This window comes from Aquarana catesbeiana, linkage group LG05, assembly GCF_042186555.1.
Source record: "Aquarana catesbeiana isolate 2022-GZ linkage group LG05, ASM4218655v1, whole genome shotgun sequence".
Classification (NCBI taxonomy): domain Eukaryota; kingdom Metazoa; phylum Chordata; class Amphibia; order Anura; family Ranidae; genus Aquarana; species Aquarana catesbeiana.
In genome coordinates, this window is record NC_133328.1 from 526,301,762 (window position 1) to 526,314,633 (window position 12,872).

At 48.8% G+C, this 12,872-nt stretch overlaps 1 protein-coding gene across 3 annotated transcripts in view; it reads left to right on the forward strand.

Moving 5' to 3' along the window:
• The window catches only part of MTFR1 (mitochondrial fission regulator 1), a 112,500-nt gene that overhangs the window by 84,458 nt on the left and 15,170 nt on the right, over positions 1-12,872 (forward strand). For all 3 annotated transcript variants that reach the window (XM_073631710.1, XM_073631712.1, XM_073631711.1), the window contains exon 7: positions 5,389-5,557. In XM_073631710.1, the coding sequence (XP_073487811.1) occupies positions 5,389-5,557 (169 nt within the window). The remainder of the gene's footprint in view (positions 1-5,388; positions 5,558-12,872) is intronic.

Consider the following 12,872-nt stretch of genomic DNA (forward strand, 5'->3'; position numbering starts at 1 on the left):
TGCCCCATCATATTGCCACCATCAAAATTGCCCCATCATATTGCCACCATCAAAACTGCCCCATAATATTGCCACCATCAAAACTGCCCCATAATATTGCCACCATCAGAACTGCCCCCATCAAAACTGCCCCCATCAAAACTGCCCCCATCAAAACTGCCCCCACCAAAACTGCCCCCACCAAAACTGCCCCCACCAAAACTGCCCCCATCAAAACTGCCCCCATCAAAACTGCCCCCATCAAAACTGCCCCCATCATATTCCTCAATTATAAATCAGTACATGGTGTGTCTGTCCCCTCCCCCAGGCTCTGTAATCAGAGCTGAGATGCTCCAGCCACCTCCCCCCTGTGTATAACAGAAGCTTTGGTAACCATGGCAACAAAAGCAACACAGTACACTGTTTAATGGCTAAAATTTCCTGAAATTACCACTTTTTCACAAAACCTGTAAAAGATATCAAACTGAAAAGATATAGCCAGATAGCTGAATATTTTGTGAACATTTTAAAGTTTGTCTGTAGGTGAAAGTATGAAGGAGCTGAAACTTTTGGGAGCGGAAGAAGATTTTAAGGATCTGAAGCATGCTCCCATTGACTTCAATGTTAAAAAAAAGTGTTTAAAAAGCTTAATATTTTAAAAAGTATAAATCGTAGAAAAAAAGTTGAAAAAGTCCCATCATCAGCTGAAAGAGACGAACATTTTAATAGTTGAATGGTTTTAATAGCTAAAAGTATGCAGAAGTTACGCAGAGCCAAAAAACGTACGGAATAAAATTAAATAGATAAAAATAAAATCGAATAACAATAGTGGGACTGCTAAAGCAGTCCCACTAATTAATGAGCCAGGGATGAAGCATGGATGTGGATGGATGAGCCAGGGATGGGCACAGATCAGCACTGTGGGCACTTCAGATCCAGCCCACAGTGCTGCTGCACCAGCTGCCTCTTCTCACACGCTGTACTGATCGTTGTGAGGAGAGGGGAGGAGCGGAGCCGGACATGCTTTGATTTGTTTACAAATGATCACTCTGTCATTGGATGGAGTGATCATGTGTAAAGGGCTGCTGTTATTGGCCCTTTACCCCAGTCTGTGACACGCCAGGTCTGGGAGGCCCGACTATCACAGACATTGTCGGGTGCGCGCGGGAGCGCGATTCTGGGATGACATTATACTATGCCCTCCCAGAACTATCTCACCGTGCTGTAGCTGTCATTTGGCTTTGGCCCAGTCGGCAAGTGGTTGAGGTGACCACTCTCCTCTTCCCAGAGCTTAAGTGGTTCCCTTTGATCTCCACCTGGGGTGTATAGATGTATCAATATTTGCCTGCCTTCTTCATTAGCCTATGGCTGTGTGGCAGCCTGCCTCGTGAATTCCTGATATTCCTATTTCCAAGATATTCCCTACATTGGCGCATTCCATCCCTTGAGTTTGACTCCCTTATGTCTTCATTCAGGCAGGTTGATTTCCCCCCCGGGTCTGTAGTCTCTGGTAAGGTGGTTCCACCTATTGGTCTGATAAATAACCTCATCCTGAGTTCCCTACATGTCCTTCATTCTGTACATCCTTTGGCCTTCCCTGCTTATGGCATTTGTTAGGACCCTGCAGGTCCTGGCCAACTTTGTTCATCATGTCCCTATCTCCTGAGACTTTGTGGCTCCTGTGCAATTTTTTTACTGTACAAGGCTCTTTCTTTTCCTCTGCTAAACCTTTCCAGCACCTTGTGGCTAAGCCCTATCTTACCCTTATAAGGACCAGATCCACCTTCTGTTTACACCAGCAGTGGTACTTTTACCTTACATTTTCCACTCGGGGACAGGGTAGCCTGGAAACTGGTTTCATCCTTGCTTCCATGATGCTTCTTATGGTCATTGAGCAATTCTATTCTTTCCCCACCATATGCATCTGGCTGCTGCAGAATTTTCCTTTTTTGCTCCCCTTAGGTGTTAGGGGTCAGACATGGCATCTCCACCCACCTGCGCCTGGGTGGGCATTTTGCCTATTTTAACAGCACTTTTGCCCTCTGGGAGTCCCCTCCTTACCTGCCTGAGCCTATTCTCCCTTTAAGGTTGGGTTCTAGGGCCTGAACAGTCCCTAGCATTTCATACTCCTCTTGTGAGCAGAGCCACTGCCTAAATTCTGTTTCATGTTTCTCCCAAACGTTTGGTTACTAGGAAACTGAGTCTCTGCAGCCGCTTGCTCCAGGAGTGAGGCACTTCTATGAGATCAGGATTCTATTCTGTGAGATGCCACCTACAGACGTATTGTTTGGCTGTCCTTTCTTAGCTCTGCTCATCTCATAACCTTTGTGAAAATGATGGAAGTGTTCAATCGGCACCTGTTTGATTCAGACCCAAATGTGAAGTCTTGCCATCCTATGGTGAGAAGCCTTCCCAGAGGATTCCTAGTCTGCAGCCATTACTCTTAAGCAAGGGGAGCTTGTTTCCTCTGATGCAGTGTGGACTAATTTGAAGCCGTAGGATCAGCCTGTTGCCTCTACCAGTTCGGTTTGGATCTTGGCTCTTATAGGGCCATGCAAGCTAACTAAAGTAATTCCCTCATCATCCATTGTTTGATGGTTTTGTGTACAAGGACTGGAATAATCTTGTTTCTTTCTCCCAAGACATTTGCATCCTTTTACTGATGATTTTGTTAAAAACTGGTCTATAATACTTCCTCTTTCCCCTTCCATCCCATTTTGTAGCTTAAACAAAGACTTCACCTCCGGTGCAGGATGCTTCTTTTAGGGACTCCACATATATGAGAATGGCAGCTATTTCCATGGCATTGTTTGCATTTACTTGCACCAGTCAGCAAAAATGTACCCCCAACTCTGGTTCTGGCCTTATGGTCTCAGTCTTTCAAACACTATCAGACCAACACCAGCATAGACTAGTAATTAGTTGATCTTGCAGACCATATGTCTGCTGACGCAGCAGTGCATGCAGTGGGGTTTGCGCTTTTGCATCAATATGATGTAACTTCACATTCAATGAACAACACGTTGGTTGATGTGTTGGATGGTGGAGCAAATTTCTATTAAAACTCTCTTCAATATGCCATTGGTGGATAATCCTCTTCAGAGCTTTGTTGGACAGCAACCTCAAGCAAGTTACCAGGAAATGAGAATAGTCCCCTCCTACAAGTCAACCTTCTAAGGCTACCCCATCCTTTTCTTCCCTGTAGTGTACCTTCTTTACCCCACAGTTCAATTCCTTGCGAAGGTCTCCCAAGGCTGTCCTTTTTGTCAGCTCACATAGCCTGGCACTCCAAAACTGTGATCCCTCCTCAACATGAAGGTACACACATACTTTCCGAGATTTGGGTTATCTTCTGGCCTCTGTGGATACTTGATAGTCTTGTATCACTAATGACTTGATGCAAGCAGAGCTGTGTAAGAGCTACAAACTAAAGATCTGTTCCCTGACTCCTCTTTTCTCACTTTTAATCTCCCAGTGTCCCCTTGTGCCCCTTTCTAAGCTTCTAGACCAGGGTGTCGTCACCAGAATTCCTACTGCAGAGCAATTACAGGGCTTTTTTTTTTTTCAACTTTCATGTTTCCCAAACATATCCTGACATCAGATGTGTTGAACATTTTTAGGTGCGAGTCCACCTGGTCCGTCATTGGGTCTCTTCATCTGAAGGGCTTCCTGGCCTATGTGCATCATCAAACACCTTTCTGCCCTGTGGTCCTTGCCCCTCTCATTACTGCTTTGTGGCCCTCCTGTTCAACCTTTCCTAAGCTCCCCTGGTGTACACATAGGTACTGGCTCATCTGCTCTCCCAGTATAAACCAGTGCTGGGCTATTTCGATTACTTCCTAAGAGAGCAATCCTTGCAGGTCTTGGAGGACAATGGGCTCCGTTCACAGAACAGATCGCATGTGGTATTTAGGTGTTTCCACAAATACCACATGCAATCCTCAAAATATCAATTTACTACTGCTTTATGCGGTATTTACAACATAAAGCAAAAACAGCATAACACAGGAGTGAAAGTCAGTTCACAAAAAAAAAAATGCATGCAGTAAATTACTAGTCTAGGCATTCAATATGACACAAGCAGACAGTCAGAGGGGACGGGGGAGAGGAGGGAGGAGAGGACACAGGAGACAGAGAGCAGGGCTGTTGGTGATGGAGGCACGTATGTTGACAACCATGTCAGGGTTCAGCAGCCCTGATATATTGTGGTCAAAGTACAGGGGAAGGACATAGGCAGGATCAGACAGGTATTACAGGCGATACAGGGGGCCAAATGACTCGGCACCAGCCTTGTGCTGTATATCATGCTTTAAAGGAACAGGATGTTTTTTTTTTTTTTGTTTTGTTTTTTGGGTTAACTCCTTTAAGTCATAATGTACTAGTATGCTCGGCCTACTAGCACATTGTGACAGACTTAAAGTGATACTAGAGTCATTTCTTTTTTTGTTAAAAATAACAATGTTCTACTTACCTGCTCTGTGCAGTAGTTTTACACAGAGCAGCCCAGATCCTCATCTTCTCGGTCCCTCTTTGGCGCTCCTTGCCCCTTTCTACTGCTGAGTGCCCCCACAGAAAGCAGCTTGCTGTGGGGGCACCCGAGCCGAGCCACAGCTCCCTGTGTCCATTCATGCATGGAGCTGCGGCCCCGCCCTCCCATTGGCTCACTGACGCCAATGGCGCTTCGCTGCTGTCTCAGCCAATGAGGAGGGAGAGTCTTGGAGAGCTGAGTCTCTTGTGCAACATTGCTGGATCGAGATTGGTAAGTATTAGGGGGCTGCTGCACACAGAAGAAGGCTTTTTAGAATAGAATGCATTAAGATTAAAAAAATCCTTCTGCTTTTACAACAACTTTAACCTGCAAATGGAGCTCTACAGCGCAGCGCTGTCACAGATCCCCCTACCCCCCCCGACCCCCCCGGTGCTTCCATCTTCTCTGGAGTTATTTCGGGGTTTTGGGTCTTCAGCCGCTTGAATTGCCGGGCTGTGGCAACCTGACCCATGTGCATTGGAATCGCATCGCTGTGGCACAGAGAGCGTTAAGTAAATGTGATCTGACTTTACTACCACATTAATGCAACACACCTTAATGGTTGTGTGCTAATGCTCACCCTTATCAAATCACTCTTCCCCTGTGGGATCTTAATTTGGTCCCCTTCATGATTCAAAGGCCTCCCTTTAGGCATACAAGGGACGTTCCTCTCTCTTCTTTTGGTAAAACCCACAAGGTGGTTTTCCTGGTGAGGCACCTTTTCTGAGGCTCCAGTTCATTTGGCTAAAATGGTTACTAGATAACACATCCATGTCTACTAAAACATTGGCTGTGAATCGGTATTGGTGGTTGTGTTGTCAGAGAATTTTATTAGCACTTGCACAAATAGAGCCTAAGAACTGTTCTAATCTTCCTTGCAGAATACCTGGAGAGTCAAAACCTAAGTCATGTGACCCAGCTGACCCAGCAACACTTATTGCTGAAGCTCTAAAGAAGAAGTTTGCATATAGATATCGAAGTGACAGTCAAGGGGAGTCGGACAAACATTTTCCAAAATTAGAGCCAAAGAAGGCTGCAGAAACACCAATGGTATGTGAATATTTTTTTTTGTATGTAAAGTTCACTAGAATGACTTCTCTTAAAAGGATTGCTATATACAATACTTTTATCTCAAAGTACGTACACCCCTCACAATTTTGTAAATTTTATTATATCTTTTTATGTGACAACACTGAAGTAATAACACTTTGCTAAAATGTAAAGTAGTGCATGTACAGCTTGTATAACGGTGTAAATTTGCTGTCCCCTCAAAATGACTCAACACACAGCCATTAATGTCTAAACCGCTGGCAACAAAAGTGAGTAAACCCCTAAGTGTCAAAATTTTGTGCGGCCACCATTATTTTCCAGCACTGCATTAACCCTCCCTCTTGGGCATGGAGTTCACCAGAGCTTCACAGGTTGCCACTGTAGTCCTCTTCCACTCTTCCATGACAACATCATGGAGCTGGTGAGTGTTAGAGACTTTGTGCTCCTCCACCTTCCATTTTGAGGATGCCCCACAGATGCTTAATAGGGTTTAGGTCTGGAGACATGCTTGGCCAGTCCATCACCTTTACCCTCAGCTTCTTTAGCAAGGTAGTGGTTATATTGGAGGCAGGGGCGTTGCTAGGTCTGCAAAAAATCTGGGGCTAGAGCCCATAGCAGCGGTCACCAACCTTTTTGCAGGTCTGACCTCTGACATTGAAGAGGCCCGTGCTGTGCGGGCGAAAGAGCGCTGATGTGTGGTGGGCAGTGAGAGATGATGTCATCTCTCTGCTCCCCGCCGCACATCGCTCCCACATTGAAGTGGCCCGGCTGTAAGGGCGGAAGAGCGGTGGAGCGGGCGGAGAGAGATGATGTCATCTCTGCCCATCCGCCTGCTCATCTCTCTCCTCCACCTCTAATGCAGCCCGCCGCAGCCGCGAACCTGTGGCATACCTCCCAACTTTTGAACTTCAGAATGAGGGACATGCTACGTGAATGCACTACGCGCACTACAGCATAAGTGGGTGTGGTCAAACTTAACAGTGGGAGGGGCTTAAAGGACATGGTTAAACAAAAGGTTAATGCAAAAGTTGACCCCCCCCCACTACCACCTGCCACTTCCACCGCATATCAAGATACTCCAAGTGGCTAAAGAATAATTTCAGATCTTTATTTAGATATTGAGAGGATCATTCAAAAGAATTTGGAGGAACAGTATGTCAAAATGTGGACAGTTTCTCCAAAATCTTTTAACTACTCTGGAGCAGGGGTAGGCAACAGATCAATCTGAACAAAATGAAAAAGATCACCGGGGTTTGGCGCCCTTTTTTTTTTTTTTTTAGAAATTACCCAGTAAGGCCTAAAATAGGGAAAAAATATAATAAATATAATAAAACAAAATATCATTGTTAAAATATAAAAAGTTAGCCTACCATAAAGGACAGTGTCAGTAGGGCAGAGGACGGTGTCAGTAGGGCAGAGGACGGTGTCAGTAGGGCAGAGGACGGTGTCAGTAGGGCAGAGGACGGTGTCAGTAGGGCAGAGGACGGTGTCAGTAGGGCAGAGGACGGTGGTAGGCAAGTGTACACAGACACAAATCCGTTTACATCTGCCGCTCCATAGAAGTGAATGGAGGGTCCGATTGGGTCCACCTGAAAAACAGACAGGCGGACCCGATCGGACTGATCGTATGAAATGGGCTTAAGGCTGCTTTCACATTGATGCACTGTGGTTGCACACACCGTGGGTGCAGCGCAGTGTACCTGTGACTTTCCTGCAGGTTAGTTGCCATAGAATTATATTATATACTGCTATGTCTATGGCTCAGTGCAGGCAACCCGCAGCTGCACCTGTGGATGAGTTTAAAAGCAGCTCAGTGTAGAAAACAGACATGTCCATTGCTGTTTGATTTTATAAAAAAAAAACTGACCTCAATCTTCATGGCTGCTGCTGTCCTCCAGGGCTGGTGGCTGCTGGTGCTGTCCCCCAGGGCGGGCATGGCTGGCGGCAGCTGCTGCTGTCCCCATGGCGGGGATGGCTGGCAGGAGCTGCTGCTGTCCCCCAGGGCGGGTATGGCTGGCGCATGCTGCTGTCCCCCAGGGCAGGTATGGCTGGAGGCTGCTGCTGTCCCTCAGGGCGAGAATGGCTGGTGGCTGCTGCTGTCCCCCAGGGCGGGTATGGCTGGTGGTGGCTGCTGCTGTCCCCCAGGGGGGGGTATGGCTGGTGGTGGCTGCTGCTGTCCCCCAGGGGGGGGTATGGCTGGTGGTGGCTGCTGCTGTCCCCCAGGGGGGGTATGGCTGGTGGTGGCTGCTGCTGTCCCCCAGGGGGGGGTATGGCTGGTGGCGGCTGCTGCTGTCAGGGGGGGGTATGGCTGGTGGCGGCTGCTGCTGTCCCCCAGGGGGGGGTATGGCTGGTGGCGGCTGATGCTGTCCCCCAGGGGGGGGTATGGCTGGCGGCTGCTGCTGTCCCCCAGGGGGGGGGGTATGGCTGGTGGCGGCTGCTGCTGTCCCCCGGGGGGGGTATGGCTGGTGGCGGCTGCTGCTGTCCCCCGGGGGGGGGTATGGCTGGTGGCGGCTGCTGCTGTCCCCCGGGGGGGGGGTATGGCTGGTGGCGGCTGCTGCTGTCCCCCAGGGGGGGGTATGGCTGGCGGCTGCTGCTGCTGTCCCCCAGGGGGGGGTATGGCTGGCGGCTGCTGCTGCTGTCCCCCAGGGGGGGGTATGGCTGGCGGCTGCTGCTGCTGTCCCCCAGGGCGGGTATGGCTGGCGGCTGCTGCTGTCCTCCAGGGCGGGTATGGCTGGCGGCTGCTGCTTTCCTCCAGGGCGAGTATGGCTGGTGGCAGCTGCTGCTGTCCTCCAGGGCGAGTATGGCTGGTGGCAGCTGCTGCTGTCCCCCAGGGCGAGTATGGCTGGTGGCGGCTGCTGCTGCTGTCCCCCAGGGCGGGTATGGCTGGTGGCGGCTGCTGCTGCTGTCCCCCAGGGCGGGTATGGCTGGTGGCGGCTGCTGCTGCTGTCCCCCAGGGCGGGTATGGCTGGTGGCGGCTGCTGCTGCTGTCCCCCAGGGCGGGTATGGCTGGTGGCGGCTGCTGCTGCTGTCCCCCAGGGCGGGTATGGCTGGTGGCGGCGGCTGCTGCTGTCCCCCAGGGCGGGTATGGCTGGTGGCGGCTGCTGCTGTCCCCCAGGGCGGGTATGGCTGGTGGCGGCTGCTGCTGTCCCCCAGGGCGGGTATGGCTGGTGGCGGCTGCTGCTGTCCCCCAGGGCGGGTATGGCTGGTGGCGGCTGCTGCTGTCCCCCAGGGCGGGTATGGCTGGCGGCGGCTGCTGTCCCCCAGACAGTTATAACCACCCTGGGGGACAGCAAGCCAGCCATACCCACATGTGGCCCGCGGGCCAGCGGCTGAGCGCCCCTAATATAATGTGACAGGGAGGTGGAACGGGCTCCTGGAGCATGGGCCCAGCACTACGCCATTATGTCCACAAAAGTCCGACTGCTGCCTGCACACTACAAGTCCCAGCATGTTTAGAACTTATCCCTTCCACATGCTGGCTCCTGTCACTCCAGGGAAATCTCAGTCCTCCTCCCTTTTAATAGAAGCCCCCAGCCCTGTCAGTTTCCTGGACAGTAGAATGTACTCAGTCACCCCAATCCTGTGCTCTCACCATAAATATGCTTGCTTGTAGGATCTACTGCACCCCCTTAGAGAGCATTTCCCCCGGCCGGACCCTTGCCATTACTGAGGACAGGTGGGGGGGGGTGAGAGGGAAAAAACAAAGCCAGGAGAGATCAGCAGGGAATGAATTGGAGCGAACGGGGAGACCAGCGAGAAGGCAGGACCAGCTCGCGGAGGGGGCGGGGCCAACTCACGGAGGGGGCGGGGCCAATTCGCGGCGGGGGGGGGTCAACTCACGGAGGTGCATGGATAGGGAGGACAGGTGGTTGGGAGGCAGTGTCATTCTAATCAAGAGAACAGCCCCTTAGCAGATGACCCGCCTCCTCCACTCAGCAGCGTTCCAATGCAGTAGAGGAGTGGTTTGTCCTATAACATACTGGCCCTCATGCGAGCCTGCTACCCTAACACACAGCAGCGACATAAAACCAAATGCAACAGAGAGCCACACGGCCCCCCTGAAGCATGGGCGGGGTCACAGTTGCAGCTCCTCATGTTACGCCCTTTGTCCCAGCCAGCAATGTATGAATGTCTCCACTGGTTGGATGACAGAGGGGCGGGTCTGGGTAGCAGTCCCGCCCATACCCGACATCACACTCTCAATTTGACAGGTGAAGTCTTCCTTCCTGACTGCACAGTGTACATCCAGCCAGCTTGTCCATCAATCCCTGGCTGTGCTGGATGATCACACTGCTGCAGGTCCTACTGAGCCAAAACCTATCACATAATCAACAGACTTATGCGGATAATGCACCTGCAGGGTGGGTTAGAGACTCGGGGCTATGGGCTCCAGATTCGGGGCTCCAGCCTCGATAGCCACCCCCTGGCGACGCCTATGCTTGGAGGTGTGTTTGGAGTCGTTATCATGTTGTCTTGGCAATCTTCTTATAGCCTAGGCCATCTTTATGTAGAGCAACCATTCTTTTTTTTCAGATCCTCAGAGTTCTTTGCCATGAGGTGCCATGTTGAACTTCCAGTGACCAGTATGAGAGAGTGAGAGCGATAACACAATTTAACATACCTGCTCCCCATTCACACCTGAGACCTGGTAACACTAACGAGTCACATGACATCGGAGAGGGAAAATGGCTAATTGGGCCCAATTTGGATGCACTCGCTCTCTTGCCAGCGGTTTAGAAATTATTAGCTGTGTGAGTTATTTTGAGGGGACAGCAAATTTTACACTGTTATACAAGCTGTACACTCACTACTTTACATTGTAGCAAAGTGTCATTTTTTAGTGTTGTCACATGAAAAGATATATTATAAAATATTTACAAAAATGTGAGGGGTGTACTCACGTTTGTGAGATACTGTATATACGAACCTAGGTGCATTGCCCCGCCTCTCCAGCTTGTCCAATCCTAGAATGGTTTGCCTTCACTGAGAAAATGCAAAGCTTTTACTGAGTGGTGCCCTACTGAGTGGCCAACCTCCTGTGTTCAAAATGGAGCAGGACAGCTTCTTGGCACAGGACCTAGAAGATAATGGCGATCACTACCGTAGTGGTGTCTACCAATGTAACAAATACCTGGAATTTTTCTTTAGGAACCGTAGTGACTATGCATAATTCACCAAGCTATAATTTTCAGCAAGGAAGTAACTTTGTAGAAAATGACAAACCCGTGCATTATAGCTTAGTGATTTTATGGCCTTGTGTACACTGCAGCTTAACCCTTTTTCTGCCAGGCCCTGTGCTCCACTCCTAAACTCAAATGGTAAGACCATTTTTGCAGTTTTTCCATTGCTTTTTTATTTTTCCCTTTACAGCTTTTAAAGTTTGTAAAAGACCCCCAAACCATATATTTTCTGAAAGCACATGACCTGTCTAGTAAAAAGAAGGTGCTACTGATTTTTATGGCCCCACGATATTTGCGCAAATGTTTATCATCTTTTTTGCTAAAAATACACTAAAATCATTATTCACAGATACAAACACAGTAACTTTTATGAAATTCCTGCTAAATGAATATAAAAGTGGTTGTAAAGCCTAAACATTTTTTACCTTAATGCATTCCTTGCATTAAGGTAAAAAATGTTTAGGCATCAACACCCCCCCCCCCTTTGCTTACCTGAGCCCTCATTTGATCCAGTGCCATGCATGTCTGCAGGTCTTCTCTCAACTCACTTCTGGGTCTCCCTGGCTTTGCTGGGGCAGCGGGAGCCATTGGCTCCCAGTGCTGTCAATCAAAACCAGTGACGAGGGAGCAGGGGGCTGGGTCGCGTCCCGCTGTCTGTGTAAATAGATGCAGCAGCAGGGCTCGGGTGCGAGCATGCACAAGCTTTCCATGGGGGCACTGGACAGGGGAGAAGGGCCGGGAGCACCGGCGGTGGACCCGAAAAGAGGAGGTTCGCAGACGCTCTGTGTCATTCCATGGCACAGAGCAGGTAAGTATAGACATGTTTCTTTATTTTTTTTTTTTTTTAATTACCTTTACAATCACTTTAACCTGTATTGATCTAATAAATATTTGTACATGTTTTTAATTTGTGTCGGTCTTTTTGCGAAATGGTGAAAATCGAACGTACACAAAAATGTAAATAACCAAACTTCTCAATCTGGATGTTTTCTTTTTTCACGTACAGCTTTTGAGTTTGTAAAAAAAAAAAAAACAGAATGCCAAACAAACCATATATTTTCTGAAAGCACATGACCGGTAGAATAAAAAAAAGGGGGGTTCTGATTTGACTTAATAAATAACAAATATTTGTAAATTTTAGTTTGTGCCTTTTTGTGAAATGGTGAAAAGCAAACGTAAACAAAAAGTTTGTAAAAGACCCACCAAACCATATGACCAGTAGACTAAAAAGGAGGTGCTACTGATTAAAGCCCTACGATATTTGCGCAAATGTTTATCAAATCGTTATTTTCACAAAAAAGTGCATGCTTTGGAGAGACATTAGACATTCCGTCTCTTTTTTTGAAACCGAGACTGAAGACCGGCCCTTTCTCTGCAGCCTGAGCTGAAGAGACACGTGTGGAGGGGGGTGGGGTGGCGGGGGTTGGCACAGTTCAGCAGTAACTAGTGGAAGGAAGGAAGCGGCGGAGGAGAGGTGACAAATGGGTTGGTGGGGGGGGGGGGGGGTCACATCATAGGTTAATAGCTCTGATCAGCGGCTTGTTTGCCACTAATCAGAGCTATTGGTTTGTTTAGCAGCATCTGCTGAACAGTTATGCTATAAGTTCATGAGCTTATAGCAGAATTAAGCATTTGAGGAATGCCAGGTCTGTACGGCGTATGGACCTGGCCAGCTGGAAGCAGTGCTGTAGGTCCATACACCAGTATTTCTCAACTCTGGTCCTCAAGGCGCCCTAACAGGTCATGTTTTCAGGATTTCTGTCAGATGAAACTGCTGTGGTAATTACTAAGGCAGTGAAACTGATCAAATCACCCGTGCAAAATAATGGTGAGCCTGAAAACATGACCTGTTGGGGCGCCTTGAGGACTGGAGTTATACTGGAGAAATACTGCTGTACACCATACGAATCTGGCAGCAAAATGGTTAAAGAAGCCGATTCTTTACACGTTTGAGCTGGTTTTTTTTTTTCTCTGCTCCTTGCCTCCCCTTAATGTTAGCCTGTGTCCATGTGCACTAGAGGCTGTGTGTCCATGTGCACTAGAGGCATTTTCAGTAGTTTAATAGCAGGGGAGTTTACAGGCCAAAAAAGAAAACCCATCACTTGTGCGTTTTGGAGAGGAGCTTTTGAGCATAA